The sequence below is a fragment of the Pteropus medius genome, unplaced genomic scaffold (assembly GCF_902729225.1).
Source record: "Pteropus medius unplaced genomic scaffold, Ma_sr-lr_union100, whole genome shotgun sequence".
Classification (NCBI taxonomy): Eukaryota; Metazoa; Chordata; class Mammalia; order Chiroptera; family Pteropodidae; genus Pteropus; species Pteropus medius.
In genome coordinates, this window is record NW_024349801.1 from 25,351,491 (window position 1) to 25,370,206 (window position 18,716).

The window sequence follows — 18,716 nt, forward strand, 5'->3', positions numbered from 1 at the left end:
AAAAAACCTCTGGAAAAAATTAAGTATTTCTTCTGCATATTTCAAGGACTTCATTGTTCTACTCTTTGCCTTTTCTCTGCTCTGCGATAATATACAAGGTTAGTGGAAGGAGGTGGATGTGCTTCCTTAAGAGGTTATTCCTGCCAGCCAGGGGCTTTATAAGGATGAATATCAATTCCCAACTTGAATTTCCCTCCCTCTGCCTTAAGCTGACATTTTCCCTAAGGGGCTGGTAGTGGCCATGATTTCTTAAGATTTGTAGGTTGAGAAATTTCAGAATCTCCTTCAGTTTCCAATTAGTTGGAGTAGTAGGAAATTATTCTAGCTATTTTGCATCACAAATCTGATCCATCTGATAAATTCAGTTGCACAAAATATTGATTGGTCCTCTGCAGACTTAATGATTAGGATAATGGGTTTTAGGGTCAGATAAATAGTTCAAATCCTGGTTCCTCAACTTAATTACTGAGTGACCCTGGCAAGTTACTTAACCTCTCTAAGCTTCAATTTCCTTAAAAATGGCATAATAATACCAATCTCATAAAGTTGTTATGAGGGTTAAATGAAATAATGTGCATGAAGCATTTTACACACTGAATACTTAGTAAATCTTAGCAAATATGATTAAAATAATTCTTTGTTTTATAGCAGGGGCTATATTCTTGAAAGTCAGGGAAATTGGCAAAACCTCAATCAACAAGACGATTTAACAATCAAATAACAAACAGTCCTATAATATCAGCAATCAGTAACATTAAATATATAGTTTCATATCACAAAATTTACCATTCAAAAGTGTACAATTCGGTGATTTTTAACATAGTCACAAAGTTGTACACCATCATCACTATCTAATTCTAGAGCATTTTCATCACCACAAAAAGAAATTCCTTACCCTTTAGTAATCACTCCTTATTTCCCAATTCCCCATCCCTGGCAACCAGTAATCTATTTTAAATATATTTCAAAAAATTATTGAATAAAGTTCCTGAGTGACATCCATTTCCAAAAGACGCTGCATTCACTAGGATTAAAAGCCAGTTATGCTAGGTAACCCTTCTCTTGACTCACCCTCAATTGGCCAGGTTCTCCCACAAGTTTTATCTTATATAGAATAAATCTAATTTTAAAGTTTTCATGACAGCCCGATTAGCTTAAAATGCACTATATTTAGTACTTGGATATTTCCTGATGGGCTTACTTTTCTGAATTTAATCTTCTAACCACATATCAAGAAGGTGAAGAATAAGTCAATTTTGCTCTCTTCACTTCCACAGAATTGCTCACTTAACCTAATACAAAAAAAAAAAAATGGAATAATCTTTAAAAAATCTTTTGCTATCTTTTGGTTAATAGAACTTAAGTTCTATTGTTACTATGTAACAGGAATTGTTAATATGTAACAGGATGGTAAATTGTGGCAGCCTGACCCTGCTGGACCATTTCCTGCTGCACAAGTTAGTTCCTGACTGCAGCACCCCCATCCCAGGACTCTCCGATTGACATGGCAGTCCAAAAATCTGCTTAAACGATTAAGTCGGTTTTCCTTATAGTTTGGCAGTCAATGTTCTCCTTCCTTATATGGAATATCTATAGCTGTGTAAGAATGTGTAACATGATATAAAACTGCCTGCCCACCATGTTACAATCGAGGCTCAGCCTTTGGATAAGAATCCGCTGAGCCGGTGCCTGCATCAATAAACGCTGCTTCCTGCTTATAGCCTCAGTGTCTCGTCTCTCTGTTCGAGAATCCTGCAACAAAATCAAAAATTTTCCATGGAAAATAAGGCTAGAAATATGAGTTTGCAACATGTAGAGAATTCTGAATTTGGGGGCTTTAAAAAAAAAATCTTCTTTTGGTAGGCTATGGAAAGCAACAAAAGATTTTGGAAGCAGAGGAGGTTTAGCAATTATTACTATCTTTATTATTAACTAGGCTTTACAACTGATTAGATGCTGAGGAAGGAAAAAGAGAAGAAACCACACAAAGATAACTCAGATTTCAAAACTGGAATATTGGTGGTGCAGCAAATAGAAATAGCGAAGTCAAGAAAAGGAACTAATTAAGGGAGCAAGATGAGTTCTATTTCAGTCTTATTCAGTTTCAGGGACTCAGTGGTGGGCTTGGAGATACAGATTTGGGAGTCACCCCTATAGAGGCTGTATGCAAAGTAATGGTATTAAATGGTTTACTTGATAACAAGAGAGAATAGAGCTAAAAGAGAGCTGAAGACAGACCAAGTGTTAGTTTACACTTAAGAAAGTGAGAAGAGGAAGAGAAACTAGCTAAGGTAGAGGAGTGGTCAGAGGCAGGAAAACTAGGACAGTATTGCATCACATGAGCCAAAGGAGAGACTCAATAAGTCAAAGAGGATTAAGATTAAATGAGTATTTAGCAAACTCCACAGCAAGATTTAAGGAAACAGTTTCCATCAAGTGCTGGGGCAGAGGATCTGTTATAGAAGCAGAGATTCAGACAAGTTACCTTAAGCAAAGAGGTAACCTCACTTACTGTGAGGATAAACACCCATTCTTCCAACTCATTTGTTGACCTCTACTATGGCAAGACATTGTGCATAAGAATCCAGGAAGAGCCAAAGGACAGTGCTCTGGTTAACATAACACTGTTACTCTCCATATTTGTTTCTCTCAATAATTCTTGTTTCTCTCTCAGACTCCACAATCTGACTCTCTCCACCCTACATCTCTGCATTTATTCTGACTTACGTTTAAAATTCACCTCCTAGATTCTGTTTCCTTATGATTCTCATGCCATAACCTTTCATGTCCCAAACTCTACTTCATGTCCATCTTTAAGCTTTTGCTTCAATTGTTAATTTCTTGATTCTGTTTCCAGAGTTAAAGTCACAAGAGATTCTAGTTTGCCCAGATCATCTTTTTGCATCTAGGTTACATCTTACAGCCTATGGAATGGGTCAGAAGCCCACTTGTATTTTAATCACCTGTGGCCTGGCAGAGGGTATGGAGGCCACATAGTGTGTGTAGGCTCAACCTTTAACATGAACTATGGGAATAACAGCAACTGTGATTAACACATCTAGTAGGTATTAGGGATGAATCTTAGTTTTAAAATCTAGGTTTGCAAAGAATAATGCATAGTCTTTTTTAACACTGCTTAATTCCTGTGGGCTAGAGAGAAATTCAACTTGTAATATTTGAGAAGAGACAGCTACATTGATTACTGCAGAGAGTAAATTACCCAATCTGGTCAAGATGGTGTATGGAGGACATATTGAAATATCTCTATCTCCTCCCCACCTCCTATAAATACACAGAAATGTTGGGTAAAGTGTCTAAAACAATTTATGCTTTGGTTTTCAAATGGTGGGATAAAAACTGATTTTTTCTCCTTATCCTCCTTTAATTCAAAGTACAATGAGAATGAAAAATAGACAAACTATTTGCAATGTGACTAGAGAGAGAGTGAAGAGGGGAGGCCTCGTGGTGTGTGTAAGCTTGACCTTTACATTTTTACATTTGTAAACCTGGACTCCAATCTATAAAGAGGGACTGTCCAATATAATGGAAGTCAAAAAGGAATGTGATAATGGATGCCTAGGGATGCAGATATAATACAAAGTGAGAGTGACACAGCTCTCCAAAGAAAGTGCCCCAAGATGCACAAGCCCTTGAACAGTACAGGCAAGGCCAAAGAAAGAGCTTTCCTACACTCATTTGTCACAAAGATTCGATATATTAGGGAAGGCGAAGTTGAACAAGGACAAATAAGCCATGTTTGTGGGAAGCAGTCTGTTGGTGAAGAAGAGTGGAAGAGATAGATTGCATTGTAAGCAACCCTGCAGTGCCGATCATGGGGAAAAGTAAGGGCTATAAGACCTCACACACTGTTTCATAAGGAAAATAGCCTTCAATATGACGGTGCTTTGATTTTCTTGTAAGTTTCTTGCAATAGCTGATTCAGCAGGAACTCATTTCATTCAAAGATGTTTAAAGAAAAAAATAAATAGCATCTATAAAACCAGAGTGGGAGAAAATGTCCAGGGCAACTCAGAGAGAGCTATGAAAAGGAAATTAAGAGAAATGGAGGCTAGAGTGAGAAGCTCTGATGTTTGTCTGATAGGAGTTTCAGAAAAAGAGAATGGGGAGAATGGTGGAGAGATAACATTCAAAGAGAAAGTGCTTATACAAAGTGCAGGCAGGTTTCAGGAGATAAGGTGTCAAGAATAAGGAACAAAAGCAGTGTAGGAAACTATGAGCAAAGGTCCAGGGATTCAAGCCAAAGCATTTAGACAGAAAGAGGTAAAAATCTAAGTACGGGGAGAGCAACAGAAATAGTCATCAATGAGAATGGCATTTGATGATGAGGCAAATAATTTTTAGCTTTGTTCCCCTGGCTAGAATTGATCTGAATATGAGCGGAACTAAGCCCACAAATAGAGACAAATACAAACTTCTAACTGGGAGTGGAGAGTTAGGAATGAGGAATAAAGCAGTTCTGGGTACTCAAATTCTCAAGGGCATATACAGCAAATGGAGATAGGTTTGGATTCTGTTGATTCTACCCCGACTTGAGTGTCAGAGCAAGTTCTTTTTTTTTTTTCTTTTTGTCACAAGGCAACCCTTGGTTGACCTCACAGAATGCAAGGATCTTGTCATCTTACAATCCCTTATCAACACCTGGTCTTCCTAGGTGGTCTCCCATCCAAGTACTAACCAGGCTCGACCCTGCTTAGCTTCTGAGATCAGACGAGATTGGGCTTGTTCAGGGTGGCATGGCGGTAGACCAGAGCAAGTTCTTAATTTTAGTTTCCCTTTCAAGAGTATAATAATCCATAGACCAATCCTCAGGGATTATGCCTCAGAATAAATTTTCTGTCTATATTTAAGTCTTTCATCCTTCAGAGGACATGCTATACAAATTGAAAAATAGTATATGTACATTTAACATTTTTTTTTCTACCATAATAATCTTCTTCACTTTTCTCTGCCTAAGTAAGATCTGATATTTCAAGTCTCATGTTAGATATCCTAGATGCTTCCCTTGACTGCACTCCCTAGTCAAGTGCCAGGAACCCATCTGTTATGCTTCCCTAAAACATAGTTAGCTCCATAATACAAATTATACTCGTACTTTCAGGTGGTCTCATCTCTGTCCCCATTTTTATACTCCTGAATCACTGCCTTATTAGCTTTAGCATTTAGGAGTGGGAAGAATACACAGGGCTGGTCATGGTATATGCTGGGAGCAATGGTTGTTGGCATTTCAAAGTCTGGGATGGGCAAAGTCGTTTCAGGGATTCTGGCAGAACACTTTGTAGAAGGAGAGCCCAGAATCCTGGAATCTGGGCAATCAGTGGTGGCAACAAGATCCTTCACATAGCTAAGTCAAACAAGCCCCAGAGGGCTCCTGAGACTTCAGTTCTGGTAAAGGTGTGGCATAGGAGATGAAACTTGACTTGCTTTCAGGCCAGCCCCTCGCTGATTCCAGAGCAGAGACGCATGACTTGTGCTCAAGTGAGATAAAATAAGGGTGAGTGGAATAGAACAAGAGAGCAGTATCACCCCTAGACCTAGGCAATAGAGGTGGTGGGGAGTGGGGGTGGCTTGGGGGTGTGTGGCTTTCCTGGGCCCATGCTTTGAAGCTCCTACTCTGATCCTCCTCCAACTTTGTTCTTTTTTGCAAAACAAGGAGTCCATGAGACCAAGAAGCCTATGCTTTCTGTGACTTTAAACCACATGCCACATATCCAGGACTCTAAAATTCTCTTCCCCAAATATTGTGAGCCAACTGCTAGGGCCTCCATGGCTCCTCTGGGTAGCTGGGTACTCAAAAGGCAGATGTGTGCAAGTGTGTGTGTGTGTGTGTGTGTGTGTGTGTGTGTGTGTGTAGCTTGGATGTGTAGGCTGGGTTTTCTACACACATACTTATGAGGTGTGGAACAGGGTGGGGGTTTTGGGAGGGGAAAAGACAAAGAATGAATCTGGGACTTCTGGTTGTACTTTGTCCTGATCCACAAATTTTAGTGGAGATTGAGATATGAGCAGCTCTATCATACTCATTTCTATGCCCCAAAGTATGGGCATTAGAGCTGACATTATTGAATGTTTAGTTTATCAGACTCTTAGTCAATAATATCCAAGCCACGTCTGGTGACTGACTACACATCAAATAGTACCTGTAATATAGCATTCTACAAAGCAGGATACCGTTTAGTATAAAAATTCTGGCTCTGGAGTCAGATATGGCTTCTTTTTATTATTATTATTATTATTGAGGTAAAATTTACATAACATGAAATTAACTATTTTAAAGTGTACAATTCATTGACATTTAGTGCATTCCTAATATTATGCAACCATCACCTCTATCTAGTTTTAAAATATTTCATCATCCGAAAAGAAACCTTATACCAATTAAGCAGTCACTCCCCATTTCTCCCTTTCGCTAGCCTCTGGCAACAACTAATCCGCTTTATGTTTCCATGGATTTACCTATTCTAGATATTTCACATAAATGGAACGATATAATGCGTGACCTTTTGTGCATGGCTTCTTTCAAGTATAATGTTTTTCAGGTTCATCCACGTTTTAGTATGTATCAGTACTTCGTTATTTTCTATGATGAAATAATTTTTTGTTTTATGGATATGCCTCGGTTTGTTTATCCAGTCATCAGCTGATGGAAATTTGAGTTGTTTCTTCCTGTGGCTACTGTGAATGGTGTTGCTATTAATATTTTGTATAAGTTTTTGTTTGAATACCTACCTATTTTTAATTATTTTGGATATATACTTAGGAGTATAATTGTTGGGTCATATAGTAATTCAATGTTTAACTTTCTGAGGAAATGCCAAATTGTTTTTCACAGTGGCTGCACCATCTTACATTCTCAACAGCAGTGTATTAGGGCTCAAATTTCTCCACATCCCCACCAATATTTGTTATTTTCTATTAAAAAAAATGATAACAATCCTAGTGAGTGTGAAGTGGTATCTCATTGTGGTTTTTATTTGCATTTTTCTAATGATGTTAAGCATCTTTTTATGTGCTTGTTGGCCATCTGCCTATCTTCTTTGGAACAATGTTTATTCAAGTCCTTTGTTCATTTTAAAATGGAATATTTGACTTCTTTGCCATTTAGTTGTAAGAGTTCTTTATTTTTCTGGATACTAAACTCCTATCAGGTACAAGATTTGCAAATATTTCCCCCCATTCTGTGAGTTGCCTTTTCATTCTCTTGTAAAAAGAAAGCCAAAATTAATTTATTTTCTTGAGATATCTTTATCTGACTTTAGTATTAGGATAATACTAGCCTCATAGAATGAATTAGGAAGTGTCTCCTCTGGTCTATTTTCTCAAAGGGCTTGGGGACTGATGTTAATTCTTTAAATATTTGATAGAATTCACCAGTGAGGTCATCTGGTCCTGGTCTTTTCTTTGTTGGAAGGTTTTTGATTTTGAATTCAATCTCTTATTATAGTTCTGCTCAGATTTTCTATTTCTTTTTGAGTCAGTTTGGGTAGTTTATGTGTTTTTAGGAATTTTTCCATTTCATCTAGGTTATTCAACTTTTTAACATACAGTTGTTGATAGTATTCTCTTATAATCCTTTTTTATATCTGTAAGGTCTATAGTAATGTTTCCACTTTCATTTCTATTTTAATAATTTCAGTCTTCTCTCTTGATAAGACAATCATCAGTCTTGTTAAAGGTTTGTCAATTTGGGGGATGTTTCTCAAGGAATCAACTTTTGGTTTAATTAATTTTCTCTTTTTTATTCTCAATTTCATTTATCTCCACTCGAATCTTTATGCCCTTCTTTCTGCTAGCTTTGGATTTAGCTTACTCTTCTTTTTTTTAGTTCTTTAAGATGTAAAGTTGGGTTATTGATTTGTGATCTTTTTTAATGTAGATGTTTATCACTATAAATTTCACTATTATCACTGCTTTTTCCATATTCCATAAATTTTGATATATTATTTTGTCTTCAATCATCTTAAAGTATTTTCTAATTTTACTTTCAAATTCTTTTTTGACTCATTGGTTAAGAGTATGTTAATTTCTACATATTTATGAATTTTCCAGTTTTCATTCTTTTGTCAATTTATAGTTTCATTCCATTTTAGTCTGAGAAGATAGTTTGTATGATTTTAACCTTCTAAAATTTATTGATACTTGGTTTGTGGCCTAACATATGGTATATCGTAGAGAATGTTCTTTGTGCACTTGAGAAAAATACGTATTCCACTATTGTTGATGAAGCATTCTAACTATGTTTGTTAGTTTTTGTTGTTGTTGTTGTTGTTGTTGTTATTATTATTATTTATGCCTACAGCACCTGGTCTTCCTAGGTGGTCTCCCATCCAAGTACTAACCAGGCCTGACCCTGCATAGTTTTTGAGATCAGACAGGATCGGGCTTGTTCAGGGTGGCATGGCCAGAGACTGAACAGATCTTAAGGGAAGTCAATTAAAAATGTTTAACTCTTGTGAGAATCAACTGTGCTTTAAATATAAGTAATATAGATTATGTGATATAGATATATGTGTTATAGGTAAAATGACCAAACCAAGTTATACATAATACATTTTTTAACCTAAAATAAAGTGATATCTTGATGAGGAAATTTATAGCCTTTAATTTTTTATAGCATTTAATTTAATTTTTCTCAAAAGTGTATGGTGAGTTTCATCACTTTTCTACCAAACTCTCTTATCTAAATTCTGTTATTCCAAGACCTGGAGACAATTTAGGAGCTGTAAGCTGTTATAAGTTAAGTATTTCCCTGACTTTCCTTTCATGCTCTAAAATACATAAGCCTTTCTGATTGAGTTTTCCATACCACCCCTAGAAAACCAGCTGAGTTAGAAAAGAATAACTCACCTCCATTAATCTCTATCATTGGGCCACCAGGGGGCAGAGGCAGGCACTTGGACTCGAGCTCAACAGGCCCAAGATGGCCCCGGACCAGGACCTGGTAGTTTACTAAGAATGAGCTCAGAGTATGAGAGAAGGAGGAAAAGTTCAGGAGCTGGGGAGAAGTGGCAAGGCCAGAGTGAGGTCTGGCAGATTCCGTGACAGTTTGTCAGTTGCTTGGATCATCATTAGCTTAGGAGAAAGAGAAACCCTGATTGGAATGGCCCACTCTTTTTGTGGGGGTGGGGGAAAGCAACTCATCTAGATTTGAGGTGGCAGTCTAATCTTAAGGTTCACAGATCTCCATTTCTGAATGAAGGTGCTCTACAAAAGAAGAAATAAACCTCATCATCTGCCTATAAGCCTGACTCATGAAAAATAACCACCACATGACTTATGATCCCATCATAGCATTGAGACACCAGCTAAGCGGCTTTAATAGAGAGCTATTCCACCTCTCAGAGTTCACATTCTATTGAAACAGCCCCTACTCTACGTCAGAAAAAGTAACAGATGCCTGGAAAACCCCAAGCACTAAGGAAGCAAGATGGGAAAAGCTTCATTACAAACAGCTTTATTCAGCAGTTTTAGCTCACAGAGATACATAGCTAGACTGCACTCCTGAGTGACCTATAAAGAGCCTTCATGGAATCAAACATCTATTCTTACAGTAATTCCTTCAACTCAGTATTTTTCTTGTCTAGCTCCTACCTAGCTGTCCAGCCTTCATGCCCACAATTCTTCTCCCAGTATTTGGGATTGCCCAAATATGCCATGCTTCTGTGGCTTAGCACATGTTGTGCCTTCGGCTGGGGAGCATACCTTCCCTACCTCAATCATGATCTTTTCATTAAACCCTTCTGTAACCAGCCCCCTAAACATTACCCCCACTCCCATCCCTTGTAGAAAATATTTTGTTGGCTCTATACCAGAGTTTCTCAACTTCAGCCCTATTGACATTTTGGGTTGGCTAAGTATTTGCTTAGGGGACTGTCCTGTGAATTTTAGGATGTTTAGCAACATCTCTGACCTCTGCTCACTCGATACCAGTAGCATTTCTCTATTTGTGACGATCGAACATGCCTCCAAACATTGCTAAATATCTGCTGAGGGTATGGGGGTGGGACTTATCCGCAGTTGAGAAACACTACTTTACATATTTATATAACACCTTAAATCTTTGTATATGCCTGTACATATTATTTTAATTGTTTACTAAATTATGAACTGCCAAGTAATCCTGTGTCTTGTTCATCTGCACTGTACATAGCATTCATTAGATCAAATTCTTTATCAAATAAATGGCTATAAAATGCAGATGATCACTTAGAAACATGTCCCTATGTCAAAAAATTAATTCGGTTTCATCTTGAATATTTTTGTTATTTGCTAAAATGTTTAACAATGTTTAGTATAGATCATTGTACTAAATCCTGGAGTCTGCACGTTCTCAAGCCATTAGCCTAGAGTCGAAAATACTGGCCTAGAAGACAGAAACCTTGTCTCCTACCAGAGAACAGAGTAAACTTGGCTAAGATATTTAACTTCTCTAGGCATCATTTCCTCCACCTGTAAAATATAAATTCCTAAGATTCCCCTAACATCTGTAAAATTTGTGATTCCAAAACATATATATCAAGAGTTCTCAAATTTCACAAAGGGGCATTTCAAATTTTTATTTCAGTATTTAAAAATAAAGTTAGGGAGAGGCAGTGTACAGCGATATCTATACATACTAGCTTTTACCACATAATCAGTAAGGGGAAAAAGACAAAAACAAAGACATAAACCAAAGTTGCTTTTCTTTTCCAAGCCTCAATTTTACCATATACAAAATAGATATTATAATACCTACTTCATAGGATTGTTGTAAGGATTAAATGAGATGATATATGTGAAGAACTTAACAGTACCTGGCACATAGTGAGAATTCACTAAGTGGTAATAGCTATTATGATTCTTATTGCACTAACATTGGTATGGCATATAGTTTACACAACTTCTGCTCCCTCCAATCAACTTTCTGTCTTGAAATACAATAAGAGATATAGGTAGCTATTAGTCTTCAAGGACTTTAGAGCTGAATATAAATTAAAAGTTCGATTTTCCATCTTCTAGATTCCAAGGAAGTTACTGAGAAAGCAGACTTCCTTTATGCTGCACCTAGCAGATATTTTCATCATAGCTTTTATTACACTGCATTATTTCCTTCATTGTATTATAACTATTTGTTTGCACATCTCTACCACACTAGCTGGGAGCTTCTTAGAGAAAAGGGCTGTCTTACTCATCTTCCTAACTACATGGGCCTATCACGCTATGAAAATTTAATAAATACCAGCTAACTGAGCGGATGAGTGAGTGAATTACTGAATGGCCCATGCCCAGCAATGCACTGCACCTTCCCTTTTCTGACTGGAAAATAAAGAAGCTGCTATTTCTGTGGCTTGGGCTTGTTCAGAAGAAAGAAAGAGAGAAGTTAGTTCTCTAACAGCTTTTTTCTCAGCAGGGAAGCCAAGTGGTGCAGATAACTGACTTCTTCTATCCTGTCACACCACACTGGCAACCCTTCTGTCCTTACTTTAGAGGATCAGTGCTGCTGGCAGAGCCACACCTGGGGCCATATGCCTTCGTGCCACTCTGAAGGAAAATGGAATATGCCCTGTAGGGTCTTTTTGCCTGCTGAAAGCTAAGGGGGCAGGAAAGGACCTGTATCAAATGCTACCATGATTAACGTCCCCCATACCATGATGGTTATCATGTTAGTACTGTCTCTAAGTAGTCCCCAGGACATTGGAGCAAAAAAGATTTTCAAAAAGTCAGAAACCCAACTGCATAATATCATAAAACTGAACTATGAAATTGGAGCTGGAAGAAGAAAACTACATGTTTTACTGTCAAAACACTATGTCTTAACAAATGTCTAAAAATTGTCATAAGTAAGGTTGACAGAATAGCCTGCTGTCCCTAACCATGAATACCTTGTTTAGAACTACCCAGTTGGACCCAACCCTGCCTACTTGGCTCAGATCTCAGCCCAGGCAGAGAGTACTGGAGGAGTCCAGGATTGTAGGGCACTAGAATAGAGGGACTTAGAAAAGCCTGTGACTCCCTGAGATTTTCTGTCCTTGGTCCTAAGTATCCATGAGGCTGTCAGAGAAGCCCAAGGAAGTCAGTAGATAAGAAACATTGGGAGTGAGTGTGCATTTGTGCAAGAGCTGCTGCTCCTTTTTGATCTCACTGCAGGGAAATTACTGCTTTAGAGACAGATACTGAGTTAATGATGTCATTGAAACCTAATTTACTTTATTAACACACCCTGGATAGTCATCCCAGTACTCAGATTTTAATATCAAATGTGTAGGACCTCATCGACACAGCTAAAGAAAAGACCAAAAAGTTTATCCCTCAAAATGATTTTAGGTCTTGTAGAGTAACTTATATTTTTCTTGCAGGGGCACTTAACATTTGCAGTAAAGATGACTTCAGTGTGAGCCAGACAACAGAAACACCAGTCTTTGCTGAAAGATGGGTCTGACTCACCCACTCAGCATCTCTCTCACCTCCTTTCTTAAACAGCTCAGTTTCAATCTGCAGCTGATGAAATCAAGACATAACTCCAGCTTAAGAAATTTGGCTTTCATTTTCCTCTCAGTGAACACCACTGAAATGACAAATTTTCATTTTCATTTGTCATTTCTCTCAGTGAACCTCTCAGTGAACACCAAGAAATGACAAATGAAAATCGCCAGGTTATCTCACTGCAGGGCTAACTCGGCCTAAAGCTAGGTCAGGCATCAATGGATAAATTTGATTGTCCGCCTCTTCTACTCCCATTTCCACTCTGGCCAAAGAAGTTTCCGCTTTTCCAAAAAAGTACCTGAAAGCTAAATCCAAACAGTCACAGCTGCGCCCCTTGACTCCTATCATTGCCACTTCAGACCGACAACCATCTCCCAAGAGCTGCCATAGCTCGACGGCTTGCCCAGCTCTGCAGACTGGGCTAAAATGAAACTGTTGGACTTCTCGGAGCAAGAGAGTACCAGTGTAGTATCAAATTCCTTAGACCAAGGTTACTTCATCCTTTTCCTTATACGTATCATAAAATTCACTTTTATTCTTAGAGGAAAATCAATATTAGGATCTTTCCTTCCTAATTTCACCTCCATAATTTCCCCCCCAACTTTCAAACAGTATCTTCAGCCTTCACGGAGATCATGCTGAACCCTCAAGAATATTTCTCTGGAGGCTCTCCTCCTGAGCCATTAGTGGTTCCTTAGCACCCGTAGAATAAAATCTAAATGCCATAACACAGCAGACAATGCTTTGCTCATGATGTGGCCCTAATCCTCTGTTCTAGTTTTAGTTCTCACTTCTTCCTACAGCCATGTACAACAGTCAGCCACATTATTCATGCTAATGCGCCCTGTAGCAGCTCCCTTCAACTTCTCTTACATTTTGTTGGGTTCTTGCTCTTGCCCAGTTGTATAACTTGACTGTCTGTGATGTGTGAAGTGCCTGGTACTGTGCCTGAAATACAGCTATTGCTTAAAAAATAGCAAATATCATTATTAATACCTTCTTGCTTCAATTCTTAAGAAAGAGGATATAAGTCATGCTGCCACTAAAACAACCCCTTGATCCCTGCCTAGTGCTTATACTCCAAATCTCTTATCAAATTTTCCTCCCTGATGAGTTAGGCCAAACAATGAAGTGATAAAAGTTGGTGTCCCCCAAACATATCTATGGTAATAGTAATCAGAACAGTGGTTGCATGTGGAGGTGGGAAATGACTAGAAGGGAGCATAGGGGAACTTCTGGAATGATGGAATTGTTCTGTATTTTGATTAGAGTGTTGGTCATATGAATGTATATATTTGCTCAAACTCATCTAATTATATACTTAATATCAGTACACTTTTCTGCTTGTAAAATTTATCTTAATTTTTTAAATATCAGTCCTCTCGATCTTTTTTCCTTAAAGCAGAGATCAAAAACTCAAATGTCTACATGAGCTTGGCAGGTAAAGTAAATATGTAGTGGGCTGGGTAGAATACAATAGGTAGGGTCGAGGGCTGCTGGTGAGCTGGAGAGAATATGCTCTTTATCCTGATTACATGAACAATACATGCAAAAGCAGAATCTGTATTTAATAGGCACCTTGGGTGTTTTCGATTATTAGCCAAGTTTATATTACACTGTGCTATGTCACTGAGCAATTAGTAGTCTCCAAAGTGGGATGCACAAGATAATCTATTAAAATGTAAGAAGATAATACTTAGAACTATTTTTTTTTTCATTTTCATGGTCTTTTTCTTCATTTCATTTTAGAACATACAAAAGAACCCACAGATGGGAGTATAACACATTTATCTTGCATATCCTGTGCCAAGTCAAGCAACTGAGGTTGTATAGGACATTCCAGAGAATGAAGTGAGTAGACAGACATAATGTAGGGATGGGCACTGTTCCATTGGCAAGACTGAGCCTCCATTGAAGCAGCAATGCTGCTACAACCATTGTAAGTAAGGAACAACCTTTACTGCACATTTCATTCTGAAGGAAAAGGAATGAGCACCATAGAAATAACAACCTCTCCATTTCTAAAGTACAGGCTGAATTGTGACTGCTAAGTGATTCTCTGCAAAAGAAAAAAGAGCTAATGTGTGTGTTTGGGGTGCAGGAGGAGAGGAGGTCTTCCCAAGGCCTGTGACCCAGCCAGGCTGCAGTAATGTGTTCAAAGAGAAAAGTAACAACTTGTTGATCAGCTGACCAATGTGATGGAAGGCAGGCACACCTGTAAATCTAGGGTGACGGCAGTCCCTCTCTGGCTTGGCAGGTCAGAAAGCACAGAATCACAAAACGAGCCTAGCCAACTCCCCAGGCTAGCCTCAAAAGCCACTAGAAGTCCCAGCAGGACATGGTGCCTACCTATGGTAATACTCCGCTCCACCCTGCTGGTTGGACAGATAGTCAAAAAGGATTGACTTCCTTCCACTCCAGCAGAATCAGGAAATCCAGAGATACTCAGAGTCGGCACCCTGCCTGGTCCATTAATTAAAATAAAGGCTCCATTTTCCTAAACAAGACCCAGTGTAACAGTTGTTAAACAAGAATGAAGTTTATTATCTCTCAAGTAAAAATCCAAACTTGTATTGTGGCTCTGGTTTGCAGAGTTGTCAGTCTCCCAACTTTCTTCAGTCTACTTTTTCTACCATCTCTAGGATGTTGCCCTTATTTACATGATCCAATGCCCACATGTGACCAATGAAAATTGATTACTATGAAAAAGAGAAAATTGCCTTGAGGACAAGCACTGTCCCTGACTAACTATAACGACAAAAGTCCAGCTCTGCAACATGAAACCAAAGGAATCAAAAAGCAGTCTCATAGTCTGTGAGAAATGAGTTTTTCACACACTCTAGAGAGTAATTTTTAAAATGAGGCTTTTTGAGCTCAGAACGTTGGATGCCAACAACCTCATAGTTTCTGCACAAGGACAGAAAAATCCAGCCGGGGGTTTGTCCTGAGCGACAAAGCATACATCATATATAAATGCGGTGGTACTGATGGCAGCCAATTTTTTTCAAACAAACTGGGCACTTTTTAGTGTATTTAAGGGAACTGCAAAGGCACTGACTGCAGAAGATGTGGCCGCATTCTGTAGAGTAGATGTGTCGTCTGCTCAGTTGAATCTCCAAGTACCCATCCATACAAATTCGGCACTGGATATAACCAGGTAGTGTGCAACTTAAAGTTTCTTCTTCCAGGGCATTATGGTAGGCACTGCTGATCACATATACATCTCTGTCCATCATCAACCCATTCTTATCACTGCTCGCCACACTGCTGCCAGTTTGGCCTTGGAGTAACCTTGTTTTTCTCCTTGGCCTCCTCCTTTCTCCAGTAATCACAACAGAGTCATGGTGAGTAAGGTCAATCACTGCAGGTTCTAGAGATTCAGATGTTAGGTCAACAACTTCATCACTTTCCCCAAGTTCTATCAGTTCTGCTTCGAAGACCATCTCAGGAGTTGGCCCTCCCTCCCCAGCTGTACGGCATTCTCGGGCTTGTCTGGAATTCACCATGCTACCATAGCACATACTTGTATTCATTGTGCTTTTTGCATCCAGTCTTCAGAGAAATAAGTGATCTATGCCACAGTTTACAGTGAATGTTAAAGTCCTCAGTGTCTCACAGCTGTTAGTCACTCTCTGACTTAAATATGAGTTTAGAGCCCAAGTTTTCCAGGATATTTGAACTCTGATTCTGGTTCCAGTCCTGGTTGTGTCTTCGCAGGGGAGAGGGTTGTGAATCTTCTGTGAGCCACTTATAAGACAACTTAATTTGAATTTTTAACTGAAAAAATGAGAGATAAATTAAGCTTTAGTAATATTTAAAATAAGATTGAAAGTAGTATTAAATGTATAGCTATGTAGAGAAAAATGCATATTCAAAATTTTTTGATAGTCATGCATTTAAACAAAGGTTAAGCTTTTGTGTCCTTCCTCATTCCATGTCCTGATGGTAGGGGGGAAAGCAGAGCCGAAGAGGCACTTACAGGAAGAGAAAACACACAATCACAAACACCTTGAAAGGGTCACGACTTTATTCAAGACCCATTACAAGGAATTCAAGAAAACAATTACTTTTTACAAAGTAAGAATGGAGAGATCAACAGGCACAATTGGGAGTCTAATGGCAAGTAAGAGGGGAACCATTTAGTTCATGCAGAAGTTCATCCTGCTCAGGATTCTAACAGAGGCAGCAAGTGGAGTTTTGAAGAGTTTTATCCCAAATTCTGTTCTGGGAAAGAGGGGATGGAGTTCAAGCATTCATCATAGAGACTTGGTTTGAATGTAGTCTCTATGACTTTCGGGTTCATGACCTACACAGTTAAAGTTCTCAAAACCTCAGCATGTAAATCCTTTTTAAAAATTATTTTGTAATTTTAAAATAATGTATCATTAGTCATTAAGGAAATGTAAATCAAAGCCATAAGAGATACCATTTCACATCTACTAAGATGGTTATAATAAAAAAGATAGTAAGTGTTGGTGAGGATATAGAAAAATTGAGACTCTCATATACTGTTGATGGGAATGTAAAATGGTGTGACAGCTATGGAAAACAGTTTGACAGTTCCCGGAAATGTTAAACATAGAGTTACCACTCCTAGGTTTATACCTAAGAGAATTGAAAACTTATGTCCACACAGAAGACTTTTACACAAATGTTGATAACAGCGTAACTCATAACAACGAAAAGTAGAAACAACCCAAATGCCCATTAACTGATGAATGGATAAACAAAATGTGGTATATCCATACAATGGAGAAATTATTCGACAATAAATATAATATGGGTGACCTTTGAAAATCTATTAAATGATAAGGCAATCACAAAAGACCACGTACTATATGATCCCATTTATATGAAATGTCAGTAACAGTCAAATCCTTGGGGAGAAAGGTAGTGACTGCTCATGCGTACAGGGGTTTTTGGGGGTGGTGGTGTAAACATTCTAAAACTGAAGTGACTGGTTACACAATACTGTGAATATACTAATACTCACTGAATTGTATATTTTAAGTAGGTAAATTGTATGGTTTGTGATTATAGCTCAATAAAGCTTCTGCCAAAACAAACACATGCTGCCATAGAAATGTTAGACAAAACAGTGTGACGTCATCTGGATTTAGACCTTAGCCCTAGAACCTGGTTGAGGAAGTGTGGAGTGCGAGAGGAAAATGGGATCAGAGCGGAAGAGGGCGCAGTGCTGAGCGCTCCACCGGATGCGCTGACCTACTTACGAGGCAGTACTTTTCTTGAACTCCATAAACACCTGCCTCTCACCAGACCACTACCCTCAACGATATATTTGCCTTTTGTGACCTGCCTGCCCCTCCTCTTTCGCGCGGCGCCTAGGTAAAGTGAACTCTCCGGGACAAGCCAGGGAGCCTGGGAAAGCGGTGCCTACCACCCCACCCACGCCCCTAGCAATCCATCAAAGACCCGCCCTTCCTAGGAAGCTATCCAGCGAGAACAGAGCAGGAAGCGTGCGCTGCAGCTGCGCGTCACTTGCCAGCCTCTCTGCTGCTTCCCGGTCCTGTCCAGACCCGGCCTGAGCGAGCCGAACCTGGACCGGGAAGAAGAACGGAGAAGTCACAGGGCCAGCGAGAGCTGGTAGATAGAGGAAAAGAAACAGAGGGAAGGGGCGGCGCGGGAGCCAGTACACACCTTGAACGCGGCAGGCTGGCGGCGGTGCCCAGCGAAGAACAAAGCCAAGGTCACGAAGCGAGGAGTCGCGGCCCATATTCCCACCAACTGGGTCGCCGAAGGCACAGGGGTTTTGCCTCCTTTTAACCGTCAATTTTAGTTTCCCAACTGCCAATCAAAACCCGAGCCCGGCATAGTTCGTCACCGGTCTCTGGGCAAAAAGTGTTGTTCCAGGATAGAAAGAGGGACTTCCGTTCTTTAGTTTCCTCTTTCTCCAAAGTCTTATGCTTTCCGAGAAAGCGGACAGGGAAGGGTTGTAACGGGTTTTTTTCCCCCTTTTCACCTGGTCATTAACTGGCCAGCAACTCCCCACTCTAGAAAAGTGGTTCTCAGTGAAGGCAGTATGCTTCTCAGAGAGACGTTTTATAAATTAATAGAGCTACTTTAGGTTGTTCCAATAATGAGATCACTAGAGGTTATTTAGGGGCTGAGCGCCAGGGATCCCAGAGTGTACACACACGCACGCGCACACACACACACACACGCGATGTATGGAAAACCTACTTATAACGTGGGCTTTACAGACACATGTAAAAACT

General features: G+C 39.2%; 2 protein-coding genes and 1 pseudogene across 3 annotated transcripts in view; all 3 read right to left on the minus strand.

Annotated features, from left to right (window-relative positions):
- TRIM69 (tripartite motif containing 69) overlaps positions 1-12,540 on the minus strand; it is a 55,591-nt gene extending 43,051 nt beyond the window's left edge. For both annotated transcript variants that reach the window (XM_039888257.1, XM_039888258.1), the window contains exon 1: positions 8,866-12,540. In XM_039888257.1, coding sequence (XP_039744191.1) covers positions 8,866-8,871 — 6 coding nt within the window. In that variant the 5' untranslated portion in view covers positions 8,872-12,540. The remainder of the gene's footprint in view (positions 1-8,865) is intronic.
- Positions 8,309-8,427, minus strand: LOC120581043 (uncharacterized; annotated as a pseudogene).
- Positions 12,541-15,000: 2,460 nt separating the features above from the next.
- LOC120622698 (E3 ubiquitin-protein ligase RNF4-like) lies at positions 15,001-18,349 on the minus strand. Its single transcript, XM_039888259.1, has 2 exons — positions 18,139-18,349; positions 15,001-16,257 (listed from the first exon to the last, which is right to left on the minus strand). The coding sequence occupies exon 2, from the start codon at positions 16,011-16,013 to the stop codon at positions 15,444-15,446; it is 570 nt and encodes a 189-aa protein (XP_039744193.1). The 5' UTR covers positions 16,014-16,257; positions 18,139-18,349; the 3' UTR covers positions 15,001-15,443.
- Between the last annotated feature and the right edge of the window lie 367 nt (positions 18,350-18,716).